This window comes from Chenopodium album, chromosome 5, assembly GCF_948465745.1.
Source record: "Chenopodium album chromosome 5, dcCheAlbu1.1, whole genome shotgun sequence".
NCBI lineage: Eukaryota > Viridiplantae > Streptophyta > Magnoliopsida > Caryophyllales > Amaranthaceae > Chenopodium > Chenopodium album.
Window position 1 is genome coordinate 20,781,712 of NC_137838.1, and position 23,095 is coordinate 20,804,806.

General features: G+C 36.3%; 1 protein-coding gene across 1 annotated transcript; it reads right to left on the minus strand.

Annotated features, from left to right (window-relative positions):
* Positions 1-17,975: 17,975 nt before the first annotated feature.
* LOC145632726 (uncharacterized) lies at positions 17,976-18,545 on the minus strand. The gene has a single exon (XM_081685069.1). The coding sequence runs from the start codon at positions 18,543-18,545 to the stop codon at positions 17,976-17,978; it is 570 nt and encodes a 189-aa protein (XP_081541195.1).
* Between the last annotated feature and the right edge of the window lie 4,550 nt (positions 18,546-23,095).

Here is a 23,095-nt window from a genome sequence, read left to right on the forward strand (position 1 = left end):
TACCAATTCACTTCTTATTTTAAATGCCAATTAAACGTTAAAATTCTGCATTCAAACAACTATATAAATGCACCAATATATATACTCAACATATCAAAATCATAATTATACACTTCTTAAAGTCACTCCAATAATGAAAAAACAAATAAATCATTACTCTCTAATCAGAAGTATACACTTAAAAGTACTTCAAAAGTAGTAATAATCATTTAATTGTCTTCAAAAATCAGAATTACACACAATTAAACAAAAATCAATTAATCACATTTCTAAAATCAAAATTATTAGCTCAAAGTAACTCCAAAATTGTAATAATTACCATTTCAAAATTCAAATCTTACTAATAAAAATACCCAATTTAGAAATGTGATTATAATAATTTCTGATAAATTAAACAAGATTAACAAGAAAGGAGCAAAGGTTCAATACCCAGAAGACAAAGTAGTTTCATCTTTAGCCCACTCTTGACACATTTGTGGGTATTAAGGGAGAACACTCATCAAATCTCTTTGCTTGAGTGTATCAATCTCCCCCATTTTCCTAAGCAATTTTATTTACTACAAAACCAATAGCAAGTCCAATATAAATTAATCACCTTCCAAAATTACCAAAACTTCAGAGATATTTAAAACTAAACTATGTTGTATAATCTATTATACCTGAACATGAGCATCGTAGTTGGACGAAGTGCGAGAGTGTTCAAATTCTAGGGTTTTAAGTTGTTGTTGCTGAAGCAACGATGGTATCTCTCGATTTGACGTGACCACACACTTTTGGCTGGGTGATTTTTGGAGGAAGACAGTCGGATTGTCGGGGATCATAAGTGTAGATCTAACGAACTTCGAACTAGTATAACTCAAACCCATAATTTATAATAAACCGTAACCCTTTGAACTGAAAAACGATCGAGAAAAGAAAAAAAAAACCATGAATTTCTACTTCTCCAATCTTATTTTTGTAATGAAAGCTGGGAAGTTAATTTGGATTTTCTCTCAAAATCTACATTCTCTAGAAGATGGGTAATGTGGAGATCTATTTCATATTCTTATTTTAACTTTAATAATAGAGATGTGAAAGAGGGGGTGCTTCAATATGTGTCAATGTGTGGTCAATCGTCTGACTGGTCACTCATTTTGAATTTCGAATATTTAGGTAAATAATACGAAGAGTAAAGTTTTTTTTTAGTCGTTGTGTTAGCTTTTTTGGGTCATTGCATCAACCAATGACGTTGTGATAGCTTTTGGTGCTGTTGTATTAGGCTAATCTAATGCAACGACATATAATGAACCGTGACATTAGATATAACATAAATAGAATTGTCGTATTAGCATACCTATCTATTGCAACGGTTTTTAGGAGAGGCGTTGCATCAGCTCTTTTTTTGACGTTGCATTAGATAAAAATATAGTAGTGACATCACGAGGGTTATGCAAGCATTTGGTTACGGAGGTCTGCTCGGGGCATAACCACCTTACTGCTGCTTCACCATCGGGTTTACTACTCAGGAGCTCCTGTAGTGACCTTCAAGAAAGTAATGTGTGCAAGTAATTACTATTTGCATTGTTTTGGTACGAAAATAACAAAAATACAATATTTTTAGAAATAGTCTCGTTAATTTACCTCATGAAAGTCTGAATGATGGAAATGTTAAGCATGGAACCGGTTAGAAATTCCGTCACATCCTCTCTAGAAATGTATGCGATCGCATCCTCATCATAGTGGAACAATGCCTTAGGAAAGTTCACTTGAATATGTGTACCCGTAGGCAACTCACTAACACGGTTGTGAAGAAAAGTACATGCTTTGAAAGCGACTTAAGGACATCGGCTTCTACCAGTGGAGTACAAGAAGCTCTCGAACTCTTCTTCGACACTTGTCCTTGTTCCATGTTCGGAGGACCTTCTTCCTTGGATTTTGGCTTCTCCACCTTCTTCCTTTTAGTGGACTAATTTTCCATAGTAATCTAGTAACATAAAAGAACATGGTCATTGCACAAAGCACATGTTAATCTAGTTACATACAAGTAGTTACATACAAGTAGTGTTTACTTACCCCTCCTACCAACCTCAACCGATCACGTGGCCATTGCACAAAGATATCGGTCGCGTCACTGCACGCAACTTAAAAAAATCATATTCCTCTCTAGGAACCGGTAGTGGTAAGTCCTCAAACCCAGCAACTATAGAATCAATCCTGACCGAGATGTAGTGGGTGCTAGTATTATACTTAAAATGGACCTTGTCAAAAGGTTGTGCACTACCATACCCTACCAACTGCAATTGTCCATCATTTTTTTCCCCGGGGTGAAGAAGCTCACAAGGCGTCTCTTCCTACATATTTGATTAGGAGTTAGGACATAAGTTATGAAATAACAAACGAAAGCCTAACATAAGAAAAGTTGATTACGTAGTGAAGTTTACAATAACATCTGGGAAAGGTTAAGGCATCGGATTTGCTCTCTTCAATGACTCTGCATCCATAGGACTAGGATCCTGCAAAAGTAAAATAATTAAGCATGCAAAAGACCTCGTTTGACGAACTTCATATGACGTAATTTGTCCTTGTACTAAAATTACCTCTCTCTCAACTACTGGATCGTCCTCGGGGCCTCCTGGGTGACTACATGAGTCTACTGGGGTACTCGAGGGAAATGGAAAAAGCGGCAAGTTCATGTGCTTCAGAATGGACTTGAATTGACTTTGCATCTGTTCTTGCAGCTCCGCGTGTATCTCCGCCTTAATTGATTCCTTTTCCTTCTCATCAATACAATGTGGCGAATTAACACTTGATCTGCCTTTTCCTGATTTGGTGTATTCTGAACCCATCACCTTCTCCCACCCTAGTTGTTTCCCGCCAAAACCAATTACTCGCCTAGGGTGGTATAGTTTTCCCAAAGCTAAGGTGAAAGGATCATTTTCGATGCTTGGAGTCAGCTTGCCTTCAATCACTTCCAAAGTATGCTCGAGCTGTAACAACACAAACAGTTATCGGTTCTAAGTAAGATGTACTTTACAAGAAAATATAATTAATAAGTAGTAAAGTTTGCTTACAAGTGCATCTGCTACTACTTTCTTATCCGGTCGCATGACATACTTCCCGGTTTTCTTGTCGATCCCATGCATAGCACACCACCAGTCAATTGCACGATAGATTTACCAAAGTTCTTATTGTCTATAATACTATTTTGAGTCGATGAGGATTTCTGATCCCGACTCTCAGTCCAAAATGTGTACCCATTTATGTCATATACCTCAACTGAATGAATATCTTCCTTTGGACCATAAGCTAGCCACTTTATTGTATCAGACACAGTCTCATCCAATTGACGCATCACACGATCATGGAACCAATTCACAAACATCTTATTATGCAACTACATTAGTGCTCTTTACCCTTTTGATGGATATTCAACACGCAAACTATCCATGTGCTCTTCTAAATATGGATGAACTTCCGCAATAGGATGAAGCACAAATAGGTGAGCTTGCATGATTTGATCTCGAGCAGCCCAGATCCTTTTTGACCCAATTTTGCCATGACCATCAAGTCTCCCTTTATGTCGGAAAGTGGGAAGCCCAATAGGTTCGGCAACGGCAACATGCTCTGCCACGAAAATCCTAATCTCCTCGGACACAATTCCTTGTATCATACTGCCTTCCGCATGGGCTGGTGTAGGGATTATTTCAAGCATTACCCCTAGCTTGAACCCAACTGTGATCATACACTAAAGTACGGTGGCGTCCAAAGGGAAAGAAGATAGAGCAAAAGAGTCGCCAACAAGTTTTAGGAACTTGTAAACCGTTCACGAGGTGAAGGTTACACCCCTTAACAATCCAAGAGATCGTTAACTCCAATAAGTCTTAAACCATGACTGGTAGTTCGGGGATGAAGGTACAAATCCAACCTAAAAGAGATTGAACCTGCCCTAATAATAGGCCTCTACTTTATTCTGATCGTATTCATGTGCTCTTTCTGACTAACATGCAATCAATAGGATTAACCCTAAACCTGTTTATCTATGTTGGTTGAATTTAATGCACAAATAAAACTATTATTGGCGATCACTTGAATTATAATCAAATTAACCCTAAACAAGATCATTAATTATCTTATTAAGCGTGATTACAAGTACAAATTCCCTTTAAGCATGTATAAAAGGCGTGATCAAGCAATAACAATAAAATCATCAAGAAACATCATAATAATCATCAAAATAATCAAAATCATAATAATAATCATAAATTATCTTCATAACAATTATAATCATAATAATCATTATCATAATCATGTTAAAGCATAATATTAATAGCAAGATCCTAGGCATGATACTAACAAGATTAATAACAAACCCTAGCATGTCACAAAACAATAAAAATCAAAGCTTTAACCCTAACATGATACTAATAATCATACATATTAGGAAGAACATAAAAGGCATCATACTTTTAATCATACTTGATATTAAAGTTACCCTAGACATGATACTAGGAAGATCAAAATTCCCTAACATAACATTAGGAATCATAATAACAACCTAAGCATGATTTCTACATAATAACATCAATAAAATTCATTAAGGCACTTACTTGAATGTCTCGTACCTCTTTCTAATAACAAAATACACACGTTAGTAACTTCAAGGAAACTAATAATTAAAACAATTAAATTAAATAATTGAAATAAATATTTGGGACCAAACCCTCATAAATTAAAACCTTTCACGTCTAGGGCGAAGGCAACTTCGAATAATGCTATGTGTATCTAGGTCTTGTGAATGCGGAATTTTGTAAGAAAAAGAGTAGGTTTAGAAAAGAGAGAGAGAGAATATATCAAGAATTTCTTGATGAGAGTTGGTGATTAAAAAAGGGGAGATATGACCTCTATTTATAGGAAAAAAGAGAGTCGAAAAATAAAGAAAAGAATCCGAATTCGAATCGAAATAAAACTCGATGGACAACAGCTTTTTTGGATTTTGTTTTTATCATATCTTTAGATCCAGAAGTCCAAATAAAGCATATAATATCGTTGTAAAGCTCTTTAAGTCTACTTTCCAACCCAATTAGAATCAGATTAAAATATTTTGTATATAAAAAGATATGGCCGAAATAGTGAGACGGTGTCAGTTTTGGATAGAGTTTCATATCTCATTCATATCTTTTTCGTTATAGCTCGGATTTAATATTATAATATATCATTGGAAAGATAATTTCTAGATCTATACAACCATATAAAATTTGGATAAAGATTATGAGGCACAAAATTTATATCTGACTATCTTTGAACATCTTTAAATTCGAATAGAATAAGGATTTAAGAAAAAGGAAAGTTTTAAAAAAAGAAAGTTTTTATTTAACTCAAATTCTTTAATCTTATCTTTTCAAAAAGGATAATTAAGATCTTTTAGAAACTAATAGAAGCTTCTTTTTTTTTTGGAAAGAAGTCCCAAAGGATATTCTAATAGAAGCTTCTAATTAATCCTAATTAGTTTAGGAATAGGATTAGACCTTTGGACCCTCCACATGATCATTAGGTCGTAGGTAAAATCCGATTTAGGCCCAATTGAGTATTTTGGCCATAACTTCCTCATTATTCATCGGAATTGGGCTTATAATATATCGTTGGAAAAGTCATTTCAAGCCCCATCCAACTACACCATTATTGGACCCATATCATGGACCAAACTAAACTGGAATGCACGTTTTTCAAAATTAAGGTAAGAAAAGATATATTTTCAAAAACAGAAAGAAGAGATATTTTAATAAAAACATCCTCATCACTAGACTTCACACTTTCGCTTTGTTTGATAATCAAATGATATGAAAGGTATTCATCACTGGGTTTGGTTTTGGGGAGACACATTTGGGTGTCTACAGATCCCCCACTTTGACTGAGTTTGGAGAAACGCAAGTTTCGAGAACAAAAGTCAAAGTATCGATAGGGACGGAGAATGATTCAGAACGTTCTGCGATCCTAAATCATTCTTGTAATGCCGATACCTGCAAACTAGCGTTATTTAAAACAGATAAAAGAGTTAAGAAACGCGTATCTTGCACCGTCGAGCACACGTCACTGAAGGGTAACCGATTTGTTGCTGTTGCATTGCTGTTATATTTGTCGTGATAACCTTCCACAATCTGGGGAACGCCATCTTGCTGCTTGTAGGGAATGCCGTCGATCAATGTTGCTACATCTCAAGCCTTTTCTTGAATCATAGTGACAACCTTTCCAATCATAGCAAAATTCGTCGAAGACCGCCTCATCACGAACCGCTCTTCTCAAATCTCGGTGACAACCTCCTTAATCTTAGCGAATGCCGTCGAAGACCGCCCATCTCGTGCTATCTTCTCAAATCTTGGTGACAACCTCCACAATCTTAGCGAATGCCGTCGAAGACCGCCCATCTCGTGCTATCTTCTCAAATCTTGGTAACAACCTCCACAATCTTAGCGAATGTCATCGAAGACCGCCCATCTCGTGCTATCTTCTCAAATCTCGGTGACAACCTCCACAATCTTAGCGAATGTCATCTATCAATAACCTCTCTTGAAGTCATCCTCAGTTGTTGCGATAATATTCCGAAGAAAACTACCGAAGACCAACGCTTGTCGATCTTTAAAGCTCGCTTGAACTTTGCTTTAGCCAGTGCGTCGGCGCTTCTGCTGCTTGTGAACCATTATGTCGGTGCTTCTGAACCAGTATTTCGGTGCCTTTGTGATGAGCCAATCTTTAGGCGCTTTAAGCTAAGTGAGACTATCTTTCCTCAGGTCGATCACTTATTTGCGGTTGTAATCAAATCAACTACTCAATCATGTCAAATTACTTATAGGGGCTAACTGGCGTACCAAGGAACCCGAAATTGCTATTCTGAGAGGCTTCGAGCTCTGTCGCTGCTGAAATATCTCTGGCGCCGCGATTTTGCTCTGTCGCCAGACTCTGGGATCTAGCGCCAGGCGCTGAAATCTATTGCCAAACGCTGGATGTTGTCGTCTGGCACTGGAGTCGGGTCTTCCCTATTCTGCTTTTTCTGCCGCTCTTACTTGATTTCGCTCCAAACTTTGAGCTTGGTCGTTTCTTTACAACCAAATCCGCTCAAGTCTTTTGTATATTAAATCTCTTCATCTCTAATTTACCGATCAATGTAACTCCTCCTATCTTGGAGGAATCTCCTGTGGTCATATTCGCGGTTTTTTAGAAAAAAATTCGGGAATGTCGTCGCTTGCTGGGATGCACTTGCATTTATATCTTTGACTATAGGACTTTGATTGTCTTTCTTTAGAGTTAACTTAAGACTTAGTGTTGCTTGAATCATTGACTTGTCGTGACTCAAGGTATAAACTTGACTCGCTGTGATTGACTCGACTCAAAGTGTTTGATACATGTGTTAGACTCAAATCAAGGTGATATGACACGACATGACTAAATGTGTACATGACTCATGTGTGCATCGTAATGTGATCGTGCGACTCGAAAATGCCAAAAAGCAAAAATTTTAACCTTTAACAAAAATTTTCCGTCATTTTTGTGGAGGGTACCGACTTTCTCCCGAAAAAGAAAGACGCGAAAAAGAATCAAAGTTTTTGAATGCATGTTGAATGAGCTCAGTCAAATGTTGTTTGATACTATCTCTCAAGGTTCAAGGATTAATTCATCCTAGGCTATCTCAATGGTTGACTCAATGATGAAAGTATTTGGGTAACTTAGGCACAGAGGCTAAGCACTTCATACTTCGTGATGTAATGACAATTATGATTGATGAGTGATGTTGATATGACAAGGCATGCTTCAGCGTTGTGTTAAGATTCCATGACAAAGGGTTCCTACGGGAAGTATATTTGGTCATGTATCTGTGCAGTGTGTGAAAGTGACACTAAAAATAGGCCTCAAAGGCTAAGTGTGTGGAGAAAATATTATTTTTAGAAGAGTCAAATAATGGTGACTCTTAGGCTAGGTAAGCTAATGATGTAGGGATCAAGCCCCCAAGTCTAGCTCTAAGTGAATAAGGATGAGCATAGGAGATCCCTTGATATGATCATGGTGTAAGTGTGTGAATGTGAATATGAATGCATTTTATTACGGCCGCACCTCGATGTGAGGTTGCTAAGGTATCCGTTAGGAATCAGGCCAAACGTAGCTCTAGCCGAACCTCACACAAGTGTGTATACCTCAAAAAGGTCTTTTTAAGGGTTTTAACGTGGTTAGGCTAAAGGTTATAAAAGAAGGGGATAAAAGCTCAAGACCCTCGATAAGCCCCTAAGGTGTGCAACTTTGCTATTGAATATTTGCATTTTCATGCTTGAGGTTTTTGACTCTTTTTTAGCTCTCTCTTTTGCTTTAGCATTTATTTCATTTTTATAAGTGTGGGCAATCCCGATCATGCGGTCTATCACTCACTTGGCATTCATGTTTCTCAGGCACGGTACCAAGCACTCGATAAGAGACGCAATCTGAGACGTGTTCATATCAAAGACATGTTCATGTCAAAGACATTGGAACACTTGCCCTTTGTACACTTTTATTATTTTTTTTTATTGCTTATTTATTTATTTTGATCTTTTGAAATCACTCAAGCTTTTTTTTTTTTAAATTGCATAAGTTACACACTGCCCATCCCAAAGTTAGGTAGATATGGGTTGAAAAATTCATGGTCTATCGTTAGACTAGGCTCAAAGTTGTGTATCAAGAAAGGATTGTATATTTTAAAGGGAGAAAGGTATGATATGGCTACAAGAGGTGCCTCAAATCATCGGTATACCTTGTACTTAATTTGGCATGGTTTTTTTTAGTTTTATTTTTTTTAATGCAATGTAATGAAATGATCATATGCAAGAAAATAAATGCTCATTTTATTAAAAGGAAAAAAGAAAGAATCTACAAAATTAATCTAAGAGGAATAAAAAGGTGCCTATGCTAGACTTATTGGGGAAAGGGTAAATAAAAAATAAGAAATAGAAAAAGAGGTCACGAAATCTTGTCGTTGAAGCTCGCCTCTTGTCTTGTGTTTGCTTTATCATCACTAGCTCTTCTTGTTAGCTGGAGGCATGGGAAGCTTGTTATTATCAATCAAATGTTGGATAGCCTCCTTTAGCTTCCAACAGCTCTCAGTAGCATGACCCCTACCTTGATGGTACTTGCAGTGTTCATCTGGATTCCAAGTAGGCAATCTCTTTTCAGGTGCGGGGTCTTGAATAGGTCCAATGGGAGTAATGAGTCCCTTGGCATGGAGTCGGTCGAAGGCAGTATCGTAGCTCATCCCAATGGGGGTGAAGTCTTTCCTTAGTTGCTTCTTAGGTCCTTGGTTATCCATGGCTAAAACTTCACTGAGATCAAAGGTACTAACATTGTTACTAGAGTGGGCGTTTTCAGAAGAAGGAGGATTGTCGTTCTTCTTTCCTTTCCAGCCACCGTGGTTACTATTGTTAGTAGCTTTTTGCTTTGCGAGGTTGTCTTCAATCTCGATACCTATGTCATAGACGGCTCTGAAAGTATTCAAGTTGTGTTGATATTTTAAGTGCTTTGAATACTTTTCTTGGAGATTCTTGATAAACATCCTCACAGACACTTTTTCGGTGGGGACCTCAATCATCTTAGCGGAAGTTTCCCTCCACTTATTGAAGAAAGAAGTAAAGCCTTCATTCTCTTTTTGTCTTAGCATTTCAAGTTGTCTATAATCAGTTTCGACTTGGATATTGCATTTATACCTATCAATGAAAGTGTTTACCATCGATTCCCAGGTAGAGGTTTTCTCTTTGTCCAGGGAGAAGAACCATTGTTGACAAACGGTTTCAAGAGATAAGGAAAACAAGGAATGAAAGACTTTCTTATCAATCCCCTTAATGTTCATCATAGTTTCAAAGGCTCTTAAGTGAAGGTAAGGATTATCTGTTGCCTTGAATTTTGGGATGTCGTTGGCATTGAACTTATGCGGAAGAAGTTCTTTGTCCACTAAGACCCCTTGTGAACTAATGCCTTGAAACTTGTAATCACTAGATAGCTTGCTCAAGCTTTCTTGCATTAGGTCCATCTGTTGTTGCTTCATAGGGTCATTGATTTTGAGGGTTAAAACCTTCAATGCCTTAGTCACGGTAGTCAATTGATTCTTAAGTTCGTTGAATTCTTCTTGAGTTGCCATTATCTTTTTAGCTTTCCTCTTTTGACGAATCAGTTTATCAAAAAGTAAGACTTGAACAAAGGTGTTATCCTTGATTAATCGCCCTTCTCTCCTTGACCAAGTACTCTGGAAAGGGAAATTAGGGATATTCATTGTTAATTATTTGACTCAACTCTATTCAACATGCATAGATGAAAGAAGGTAGGAAGAATGAAGGTTGTGATGTGAAGAAAAATGATGTAGATGGAGAGATATGAAGAATTAGGAATGGAATGTACCCCCGACGGAAAAAACCGACTCATGCATGAACCTAAGACATGGTCATGGTGATATATACTCAAAGTGTATGCTAAGACTAGTGAGTGTAGGTGACATGTTAAGACTCGTGTCATGACCATGTGACTAGACTCAAGCAAAGACTCATTTAAGACTTCACGTATATGCATTAAACTGGACAGGAAGTGGTATTTTAGTCATAACTTTTGATCTGTGACTCTGATTGGGATGAAACCAACTCCATATTAAATATAAAACTCGGGGCTACAGATCCATAGGTTATACGACTCGTAGGTCTTCCTAGAACTCCGGATATGACCAAAACAAGTTGACATTTGTGCTGTATACGGGAATAAAAATCCGGGTTGACTTAAAGGGACTATAACTCGATTTTAGACATATTTATTAGCTCTAATTAATTAATTAATTAATTAATTAATTAAACAAAGTCCTTTAGTCATTAATTAGTTTATTTAGGCTTAATCACAAGTCAAACAAACGGCTAGGAAAAATCACATAGAGTATGCACAACAAATAATGCATAATTTGTCAAGTAGGCACAATATGATGCAATGAGTTTGCAACCTAACCATGGCTCTATTTCTCTAAAGTTCGGGATATGGGTTAGTCAAAGAGGTTCCATGGTTAATTGTCCGGATGCACCGCGCGGAAGCCTAACCGTGAAGGGTTGGCGCGAGTGGATGGGACACTGCGAGTTAAGAAAAACTCGCTTCCATGGTTTGGTGAATTCAACATTCTCGGATGTACCCTTTGTTGCTCAGAGCGTTCAATCAGGTAGATAGAGCATGAATTCCCAGAGGGTTATGTCCATATGTAGAACACATATGGGTTTCAGAAAAGTGAGAAAAACTTAATCAGGAAGTAGGATCGAGCAAACAGTGCTAAAAACTGGTCAAAATTAGAACGCATATTTCTGGCTCGGTATTGGAAGAACTTGGCGCCAGCAAACAGAGGTCGGCGCCACAATTTGGCTTTAGCGCCTGGCGACAGAAGTTGTCGCCTGGCGCTAATGTCAAATTGTTGGCGCTAGACTTTGTTTGCTGACGCTAGTTCCTACATGCCTCAGCAGCTTTCTGTGCTCGATAAAATTTTCCAGTTTCGCGCAGCATTATTTCGATCCTAGTTGTGAAAGATATTCCTCAAATTTCCTACGTGTAAAAGTCCTATGTTTTAACTCATTACGGATGGTATTTCCAATGAGATCTTTTTTATGCATATGACAATAATGTTAATCAAAATTACGCACATGAAATACTTAGAACTTTTCGAGTCTCATCTACTCATTCTAAATCATTGCCGAAATAAATTTCAGGAATTAAAATAGAAATCCTCCCTAGTAAAGTCGCCAAAAACTGTAGGGAATATTTCAAGCATTACCCCTAGCTTGAACCCCACTGTGATCATACACTAAAGTATGGTGGTGTCCAAAGGGAAAGAAGATAGAGCAAAAGAGTCGCCAACAAGTTTTAGGAACTTGTAAACCGTTCACAAGGTGAAGGTTACACCCCTTAACGATCCAAGAGATCATTAACTCCAATAGGTCTTACCATGACTGGTAGTTCGGGGATGAAGGTACAAATCCAACCTAAAAGAGATTGAACCTGCTCTAATAATAGGCCTCTACTTTAATCTGATCGTAATCATGTGCTCTTTCTGACTAACATGCAATCAATAGGATTAACCCTAAACCTGTTTATCTATGTTGGTTAAATTTAATGCACAAATAAAACTATTATTGGCGATCACTTGAATTATAATCAAATTAACCCTAAACAAGATCATTAATTATCTTATTAAGCGTGATTACAAGTACAAATTCCCTTTAAGCATGTATAAAAGGCCTGATCAAGCAATAACAATAAAATCATCAAGCAACATAATAATAATCATCAAAATAATCAAAATCATAATAATAATCATAAATCATCTTCATAACAATTATAATCATAATAATCATTATCATAATCATGTTAAAGCATAATATTAATAGCAAGATCCTAGGCATGATACTAACAAGATTAATAACAAACCCTAGCATGTCACAAAACAATAAAAATCAAAGCTTTAACCCTAACATGATACTAATAATCATAAATATTAGGAAGAACATAAAAGGCATCATACTTTTAATCATAATTGATATTAAAGTTACCCTAGACATGATACTAGGAAGATCAAAACGCCCTAACATAACATTAGAAATCATAATAACAACCTAAGCATGATTTCTACATAATAACATCAATAAAAATCATTAAAGCACTTACTTGAATGCCTCATACCTCTTTCTTATAACAAAATACACACGTTAGTAACTTCAAGAAAAATAATAATTAAAACAATTAAATTAAATAATTGAAATAAAGATTTGGGACCAAACCCTCAAAAATTAAAACCTATCACGCCTAGGGCGAAGGCAACTTCGAATAATGCTAGGTGTATCTAGGTCTTGTGAATGCGGAATTTTGTAAGAAAAAGAGTAGGTTTAGAAAAGAGAGAGAGAGAATATATCAGGAAATTTTTGATGAGAGTTGGTGATTAAAAAAAGGGGAGATATGACCTCTATTTATAGGAAAAAAGAGAGTCGAAAAATAAAGGAAAGAATCCGAATTCGAATCGAAATAAAACTCGATGGACAACAGTTTTTTCGGATTTTGTTTTTATCATATCTTTAGATCCAGAAGTCCAAATAAATCATATAATATGTCGTTGGAAAGCTCTTTAAGTCTAATTTCCAACCCAATTAGATTCAGTTTAAAATATTTTGTATATAAAAAGATATGGCCGAAATAGTGGGACGGTGTCAGTTTTGGATAGAGTTTCATATCTCATTCATATCTTTTTCGTTATAGCTCGGATTTAATATTATAATATATCATTGTAAAGATAATTTCAAGATCTATCCAACCATTTAAAATTTGGATAGAGATTATGAGGCACGGAAATTATATCTGACTATCTTTGAACATCTTTAAATTCGAATAGAATTAGGATTTAAGAAAAAAGAAAGTTTTAAAAAAAGAAAGTTTTTATTTAACTCAAATTCTTTAATCTTATCTTTTCAAAAAGGATAATTAAGATCTTTTAAAACTAATATAAGCTTCTAATTAATCCTAATTAGTTTAGGAATAGGATTAGACCTTTGGACCCTCCACATGATCATTGGGTCGTAGGTAAAATCCAGTTTAGGCCCAATTGAGTATTTTGGCCATAACTTTCTCATTATTCATCGGAATTGGGCTTATAATATATCGTTGGAAAAGTCTTTTCAAGCTCCATCCAACTACACCATTATTGGACCCATATCATGGACCAAACTAAATTGGAATGCACGTTTTTCAAAAATAAGGTAAGAAAAGAAATATTTTCAAAAACAGAAAGAATAGATATTTTAATAAAAACATCCTCATCACTAAACTTTTTACACTTTCGCTTTGTTTGATAATCAAATGACATGAAAGGTATTCATCACTGGGTTTGGTTTTGGGGAGACACATTTGGGTGTCTACAGCTGGATTTCTTACCTTATCTTGCAGTGTACCCATGTGTCGTTCAAAAGGGTAGCACCACCTCATAAAGACTGGACCGCACAACTTAATCTCACGAACCAAATGCAGAATCAAATGCACCATTATGTCAAAAAGTGACGGTGGGAAAAACATCTCAAATTTGCACAAAGTTACCACAACATTCGCCTGGAGAGCATCAAGTGTAAAGGGATCAAGAACTTTGCTACAAATAGTATTGAAAAACCCACAGAGGCTTGTTATAACTTCTCTCACGTGCTTTGGTAAAATACCACGAATTGCATTCAGTAGGAATACTTGCATCATCGTGTGACAATCATAGGATTTCATACTTGTCAACTTTAATTCTCCATTTAAGGAAACAAACCTTTTCATGTTTGACGAGAACCCATATGGAAGCTTAATGTCATACAAACAAGCACAAAACCTTCGTTTTTCTTCCTTTGATAATGTGTAGCAAGCTGGAGGTAAATACACCTTTTGGTTCTTGCCTTTTCCATCACCTTTCTTCTTTGCGATACCTGTGGCCTTTTCCTTGCACTTCCCCTTACGGCTTTGACCACCATCTTCGGTTCCCTTTTCCTTTACCTTTGCCATCCCTACCTTAGCTTGAACCCACAACTCTGGACGAACACCCCACGCTTGCAAATCTAAGCGCGCACTCTTTCCATCCTTCGTTTTTCCAGGAATGTTCATAATTGTCCCAATAATTGCATCACAAACATTCTTCTCTGTATGCATCACATCGAGACAATGTCTAACATCATGTTCTTTCCACTACTCAAGCTTCCAAAAGATTGATTCCTTTTTAAAAAGAGCATGTGGGTCAATTGGTTTCATTGTTTTACCAAAAACACATGGTATACCCTTCACTCTAGCATAAACCTCCTTTCCACTCAATGGCCTAGGCGCAACCCCCTCCTCAACTTTCCATCAAAGGCCTTTTTCTGCTTACGATACGGGTGATCGCGCCTAATAAATCTTTGGGTCCTCACGTACACATCTTTGCCATAGTGCTCAAGGTACACGTTCGGTGTGTCATCAATACAAATGGGACATGCTTTATGCCCTTTGTTCTTGTACCCGGACAGATTGCCATATGCGGGAAAATCATTGATGGTCCACATAAGGGCATCACGCAAAATAAACATCTCGTTCTTATGGGCATCATAAACGGTAACACCTTCGTCCCACATCTTTCTCAAATCATCAATAAGGGGCTCAAGGTAAACATCAATGTCGTTTCCAGGTTGCCTTGGCCCCGTTATCAAAAGTGAAAGCATTAAATATTTTCGTTTCATACACAACCACGGAGGCAAGTTGTAAATCACTAAAAGTACCGGTCATGTGCTATGTTTAGTACTAAGAGTGCCAAATGGATTCATACCGTTCGTGCACAACCCAAGCCTTAAATTTCTGACTTCACCACCAAATGCCCTAAACTTCATATCGATGTTCTTCCATTGTGGAGAGTCAGAAGGATGCTTCAAAAAACCATTTTTCTTTCTTCCCTCATCATGCCATCTCAGTTCTTAGCGTCTTTTGGTATTGAAAATAGACGATTTAACCTTGGAATAATAGGAAGATACCACAACACCTTGGCAGGAGGTCCTTTCATACTAGCATTGCAGCTTGATCGCTTGTAACGCGACTTACCGCAACGTGGACACTCCTCCAACTCTTCATATTCATTTCGATACAGAACACAATCATTAGGACATGCATGTATCTTCTTATACTCCAAACCAAATGGACTCATTAGTTTCTTTGCATGATAATAGGAATTAGGAAGTTCATTCCCATCTGGCAACATATCACATAACGCAGTCAACAAAGAAGTGAAACTAGTGTCACTCCAATTATGCTTAGACTTATTGTTAAATAGTGTAAGCACGGCTGAGAGTTTTGTGTATTTTTTGGACCTGGGATACAAAGGCTATTTGGCAGCCTCTGATAATGACTCAAATACATCAGATCGGTCACCAAATTCACCTTCAACATCACGCATCATCTCATCCAAGTGATCACCACCACCATCCTCGGTGTCATCCCCTTCACCACCATCATCACTCCCATTTTCTTCTTCAACATGAATCTCAGCACTTTCAACATGCGTCTCATTGCCAACAACATTCTCCCTATACGATCCCTTTTCACCATGCCAAATCCAAACATGATATTGAGGCCTAAACACATGACATTGTACATGAGCCATGATGGTATCAACACTATTGACCCTTGTGACATTATTACAATTGACGCAAGGACAATAAAGGTAATTGACACCCGTTCTAAGCTGATACTCTGAAGCACTCTTGCAAAACTCTTGAACCCCATTAAAAAATTCCAATGTATCACGTCTACCATACATCCAACCGCGATCCATTGACGCTTTAAATTGCCTTTAAACATACCAACACATTTCAAAAAATGTATAAATGTAACATATATTATGTCAATCAAAGTACATAGCATATATATCATCCATATCGCGTAAAAATGAATGCTCCCAAAAGGTCCTTATCACTCCAACATAACCCATCCTTGAACGTCTAATCTCACTAGTGAATGTATGTCAACTTTTCAATTTTAAGGAAAATCCGGCAGCATTTTCCCCCAGTTCTCCAAGTACACAATGTAGGTAATAACTAACCTACATATGTACCTAGAGGACATGGTGAGAAAATGAGAAGCCCGGATACTCCTTAAAATCGAAAAAGAGACATACATTCACTACCTAAGTGAGATTAAATGTCCAAGAACAGTCCCAACTGGGGACTATTCAAGACTTTCTCCTATTGAGAAAGACTCGAACGGGTATCCAGGCAAATGATGATGCAATCATTCAATAATTTGCATTTATTTGACATTCAACATTAAACAAGTTCATTCATTTAAATAGTGCTAATAATTAAATTAACGTACATACAATCAATATAGCAATCCATTATATTCATACAATGCAATTTACTAACCACATTTAATTTAACAAACTAAAATGTTAACTAATATATATTCTATTAAAAAATTTCACTTTAAAACTACTCAAATTCAAACAATATATATACATATATATAACATTTAAACATTTAAAGTAACAATAAACATTATCTAATATACAAACAAATGATAAAACAATTAAAATAAAATTGATTTAACTACTTGAAACCCTAACTTGAAATTTTGGAATAAACAAACAATTAATACAAATTAATACATATGAAACTTAAATTTAGCAAAACTCACCCAAATTTGAGAGTGAGAAAGAGAAAGATTGAGGGATGAGGAAGAGTTGTGGTGTGTGTTGGGCTCGGTTCACCACCACCCACGAACACCACCACTCAATGTAACCAATGCACAAACACCACCAGCAACTAGGAGCAGCAACCACCATAACTAACCCATCCACGACACAACCCACGAACCTACACTCGAGCAGCACCCCAAACACCCTCAAAACAGCACCCACGCGCGAGCAGCACCCACAAACACCCTCAAAAGCAAGTGAATAGAGTGGTGGTGGTGGTGGCCGGAAAACCTAGATGAAGTGAGAAGAGAGGGTAAGGACAGACAGAGAGGAGGAGTGAAGGAGAGAGTGTGAAATTTTTGGAAAATTGATTAAGTGAGGCAGCATCTCTAGAGAGGAGAGAAAGAGAAGAAGAAAGCCCGCTTTTTTTAAAAAAAAAAAAAAAAAAATTGGCAAGCGGTTTGGGGTTGAACCGCTTGCCAATTTAACTAATGGTAAGTTGTTCAACCCTAAACCGCTTGCCATTAGTTAAATGGCAAGCGGTTCGCGCCAAAACCGCTTGCCAATTCATTGCTTAATTTTTATTTTTATTTTTAATTCAGTAATGGGAAACGGATTATGAAAACCGCTTGCCAATTATAGCTGCCCATCACATTTATTCTACTAGTGCTAGAAGCTGTGGATTGCAGTGCATTCTTTGCACTTGTTTGAAGAGCATTGCATCATTAAGGGTTCCAACTGACCTGATTCCCAACCCGCCCATTCCCTTTAGGAGGTGGATAATTGCCCTTTTGACCTAGTGAATCCCCTTATCTCCATTTGAGGCCCTGAAGAACCTTGTTATGATGGAGTCAATGGCCTTAACAATTGAAACCGGGAGATGGAAGCACTTCATTACATGGGATGAAATACTGATGAGGACAGTATTAATCAGGTTCAGCTTTGCCGCCTGTGATAACTTCAAAGAACTCCAACTCATCACTTTTGTAGCCACTTTGTCAACTAAGTACATGAAGGTATCAGCTTTTTTCCTGGAAAAATCAATTGGAGCTCCTAGATGTATTCCTAAGTTCTCCTTATTATCCATCCTCAAAATATTTTTAAAAATCTCCTTTTCCTGAATTGCTGTAACACAATTGAATTTTTTAAAGGACTTTTGAAGATTTAATTGCTGATTAGATACCTTTTCAAAACGAGCTAAGAGGTTTGCAAGATTCTGGTAGGAATCTGTTGTAGCTTTGAAAAAGATCATAGCATCATCCGCGAAAAACAAGTGAGAAATCGACGGGGACCTTTTAGACACCTTAATACCTTGAAATAACTTGATATCTTCTGCCAAAAGGAGCATCCTAGATAATATATCCATGCAGAAATGAAAGAGATAAGGAGATAAAGGATCACCCTGGCGCAACTCGCATTCTGGGTTGAAAGATTCGTAACTCTCCCATTAATCATGGACTTGTAAGACATAGTCGTAATGCACTGCTCAACCCAAATGACCCACTATTCCGGGAATCCATAAGCTCTTAGGATTTTTAAAATAAAAATCCAACTTACACGGTCATAAGCTTTTGACATATCGATCTTAAGAGCCGCCAGAGGGCATCTTATATAATTATTGTTGATGACATGTGTCAACTCATGGCTTAGAAGAATATTGTCCTCCATATACCTTCTCGGGACAAAAGCATGCTAAAACTCTGTAATCAAGTGCGGAAGTGATTTTTTCATACAATTTGACCATGCACTTAGTGATGCATTTATAAATCGTATTACATAAGCTAATTGGTCTGAAATGTGCCGCTATCTCCGGGCACTCCACTTTTAGAATCAAAATCAAAAGGGAGGCATTAAATACTTTCAAGAGGAAACCAGTGTTGAAGAAATGTTGCACCGCCTCGACCACACTAATTTCCAATGAACATGAAAAAATTCCGCAATAATCCCATCCGGCCCTGGAGATTTAAGATGGTGAATAGAGAGCATAGCATTCTTGATTTTCGGAGAAGTAAAAGGTTTAATAAGGAAAGCTACCTCATCCTCTTCTAACTGTGGAAGCACCATTTCCCGGAATAAGAGATCAATATCATCCACCCTACTTTCACGCGAAGTCACCCTACTTTGCTCAGAGTGGAGAAAATCCAAGGTAAACTTCTCTCTCTCTCTCTCTCTCTCTCTCTCTCTCTCTCTTTCTCTCTCTCTCTCTTCTCCTTATTTTTTTTCTTTTTTTTTCTCTTTTTCCCCTTCCCCTTTTCTTTTTTTTTCGGCTCCCCTTCACCACCAACGCCGACCACCGGCAGCAGGTGGCCGCCCGCCACCAGCAGCTTCAGCCGCCGGTGCTGGCAGCCGGCGTGGTGGATGCCACTGCCCTCTCCCCCTTTCGAATATATATATAAAAAATTAATCTTTAATGTTAAAAACTAAATTATGCCTAAATCTAGTTGTTAATTATGAGTTTTGGGATTTAATTTTGATGTTTGATTATAAGTATTACGTTAATTAATTTTCAGATTATGTTTTTAATTAAAAAGCCCCAATTTTTGAAACCCTAGGTTCTTGATTTGTAAATTATTAAAGGGTTATGATGTATAATGGTTTAGATCTTTGATTAAAGTGTTTTAAGGCTTAATTAAAGCAAGTTTTAATTAAAATATAGTACTGAAATTTTTGGTAGAGCATTTAAAATCAAGTTTCTTTAAGGAATTTTAATTACCTATTAATTAGGATTAAATTACGATGTTTTAAATATAATTTCAGCTTATTTTAATTAAATTATGAGGGGTTTTATAATAGTATATATTGCTAGAAATTTGTGTAGAGTAAATTTTAATACAGTTCTATGATTTTAAATTGTAGGAGACTTTGAAGTGAGCGATTTTTGTTAGTCGTGGCGATTCTAAGATCGTATTCAAGGTACGTTCGCGTACTTAGCATAATTATATTGATGTAATATCATGTTAAATGTGTTTAATTTATTACAATTAGTATTATGCTAGATTTGGAATAGAAATTATGATTTGGATGTTATTGGTGATTGGATTGTGAAGCATGATTTATTTGTGATGGATTATTGGATGAAATATTATAGTTTGGAATATTGTTTATGAACCACATATTTATTTGTGGCATGTTAGAGAACATGTTTAATTAAACTGAATGTTTAATTGGGTTTGGAATATTGAAAAGGAATTTTATTATGGTTCATATAATTTTATTTGATGCTATAAGCACGAGGAATGAGCTATATAAGTGTCTATGTACACGAGGAATAAATTGTATGTTGGTGCCTTAGTGCACTTAAGGTGTTTTTAACACCGAGGGATAGGATTTGTGGCGCTTTGTGCGTTTAAGGTGTCATTGGCACCGAGGTAGAATTAAAAAGGATTCAACATTAAATATTATGTGATCACTAATTATTCAAGAATTATATTGGCATATTTGATTGATTGAATAATTATTGTTGATTGAATGATTATGGTTTAAGAGTCATCACCAAGTCTAATAATATGTAAATAACGTAAAGTGAAAGAGATTACGCACCAAAACTCTTGCAACGTATACACCTTGAGTATGAACATATAGGGGGAGTTATGTGACTTAATATTTGATCATAACTTCTACTGGAATTTCTAGGGTGTTACAAAGTGGTATCTGGGAGCTTTGGTTGAGATTTTATTACAACTAAAGCCAAAAACTTTTTTTAAAGTGTTTTAATTTTAAACTTGGCCAAGTACTTATTTGTTGGCAAAAATTTTAGAGAATTAATTTTTATTCTATTTTATTCTAATTATTTTATTTCGGAAGGATTAAATATTTATTGATTAAATTTAAAGCCGAATTTTTTTTATTATTTTAATAGGGTCCGAATTTTTTTTAGGGACCGAAAATATATTTTTATTTTATTTTTAAATGTTTTGAATTTTTTTTCTAGAGGGAAGGTCCGAAATTTTTTTTTAAGGGAGGACCGAAATTTTGGTCTTCTTCCTTGTTTAATTCGAGAAATTTAATTACAAAGGAGTCAAAATTATTTTTAGTTTGTTCATTTTGCAGGAAAGCAAGGATTAAGGTAAGTATTATGTGTTAATAGATTTTAAAAAGCATGTTGGTGAGAATGGGTAGGAAAGAAATTGGGCATATAAGTTAGAAATAATCATGTTCTTGTATGCATTAATATTTAGGTTGTGATGTTTAATCATGTTTATGGATTGCTTTTGAGCATGTAATTATGTGATTAGGAATGATTAAAATTGTTTGATTGAACATTGGACCTAATTCATGCAAGAACTGTATTATTTTATTTTTGGGAAAGGGAATTTTTTTCTAAATCTTTTCTTTGCAAGATGCCGAACCTTCCTAGCAGTTGCACCAAATTAAGAACTCTCCTAAAGAAACCAAATGAACATCCCTACGATTATGTTCAAAAGATTTGTTTTTACTGTTTCTACAGGAGTAACGTTTTAAGGGACAGGATTTTTGATAGCCCCGATCGTATTTCAGCCATGATTGTTAATTGTTTGCCTAAGGAGCCCCCATATTATGTCGTCAAAGAAAAAAATTGGTGATTTCTACCTACCAGGGGACATCCCAAATTATTATAAATATAGGGACTACTATGGACAGTGGTACCCTGACTACAGATCCCTGATTTCCTACCTTGTTAGGGTAGAAAAAGCTCATTCCAGACAATTCAACCTTCCATACCCTGACTATTACTATGAAAATTCAGTGGGACAAGATCCCCCTTATCCTAGCCATCAATCGGAGATTTCATCTTCTTCACATGGTGGCCAAGCAGAGAATGGAGAGCAAGGGGAGGTAAATAGTTCAATCATGGAGATTTCAAACCCAAATCCACCTCCAACTCCAATCATTATTAATATTTCTTCTGATGATGAGGAAGAGGGAGAGTTCGTGCAAGTAGAACCTGAACCTGAGTCACCTGAACAAATGGAGGAGATAGATGATCCTGAGTTTGACCCTGGTAGCTACAAGCAGTCGGCCGACAAAAGAGACAACATCCGGAAGGATTAAATTTTATAGTTTTCTCGTTTTGGACAATCAGTTTTAATGTCAGTTTATTTCTATTATTTCAGTTTTAAATTAATAAGTGGCATGACCACATTGAGTCAGTGAGCTTATGCAGTACATAAGTTCTAGAAATTAATATTATTTTGATAATTCTAGTTTATTTTAATTAATAAAAATCTTATTTATTTCCTTGCTAAATTATTATTATTGATTAATAATATATTTTATTCTCCAAAAATCTTCCATTTCACATCACCATCCCAATGGCCAAAATTCAAAGCAACCTAATTCCAATAGATTATTTCTAAGCTATGGAGATCTACGGGAATTAATTTTTATTTTTGATGTGATGCTTTATTAAATTTATGGTTGATTAGCAATCAATAATTGATTGACAAAGATACAAATTCAGGGAATTCTTAGCTTTTGCTATCCCAATTTGTTAGCTTCAATTTTTATTGTGAATGTTTCAAGGGTGTTAAGTAATAGATGAATGTATGCCTTGAGAGATACCAAATCTATATCTTATATAAATCCTTGATCTTGATTCAGGAGAAGCAAAATGGCAGGGGGAAATAATTTTGGTAATGATGGAAATGATTTGAATGAAGTAGTGAGACAGTTGGCAGCTGTAGCCCAACAGTTGGCCAGGAATTCAACCAATAATGTGGATGATCAGGGTGAGCTTTTTAAGAAAGTGGCCCAAAGCAAACCACCAACCTATCAAGGAAAGCCTGACCCTACCATACTAGAAAATTAGTTAAAAGAGTTTGAGAAATTGTTTGGGGCGGTTGGGTGCCTAGAAAATTCTAAGGTGGGTTGTGCTACTTATTACTTGAGAGGTGAAGCCGATCTTTGGTGGCATCAAAAGGAGAGAATTATTAGAGC

What these genes read in the sequence shown, in the direction of transcription:
- LOC145632726 (XM_081685069.1), bottom strand. Translation starts at nt 18,545, where the DNA reads ATGGATATATTATCTAGGATGCTCCTTTTGGCAGAAGATATCAAGTTA.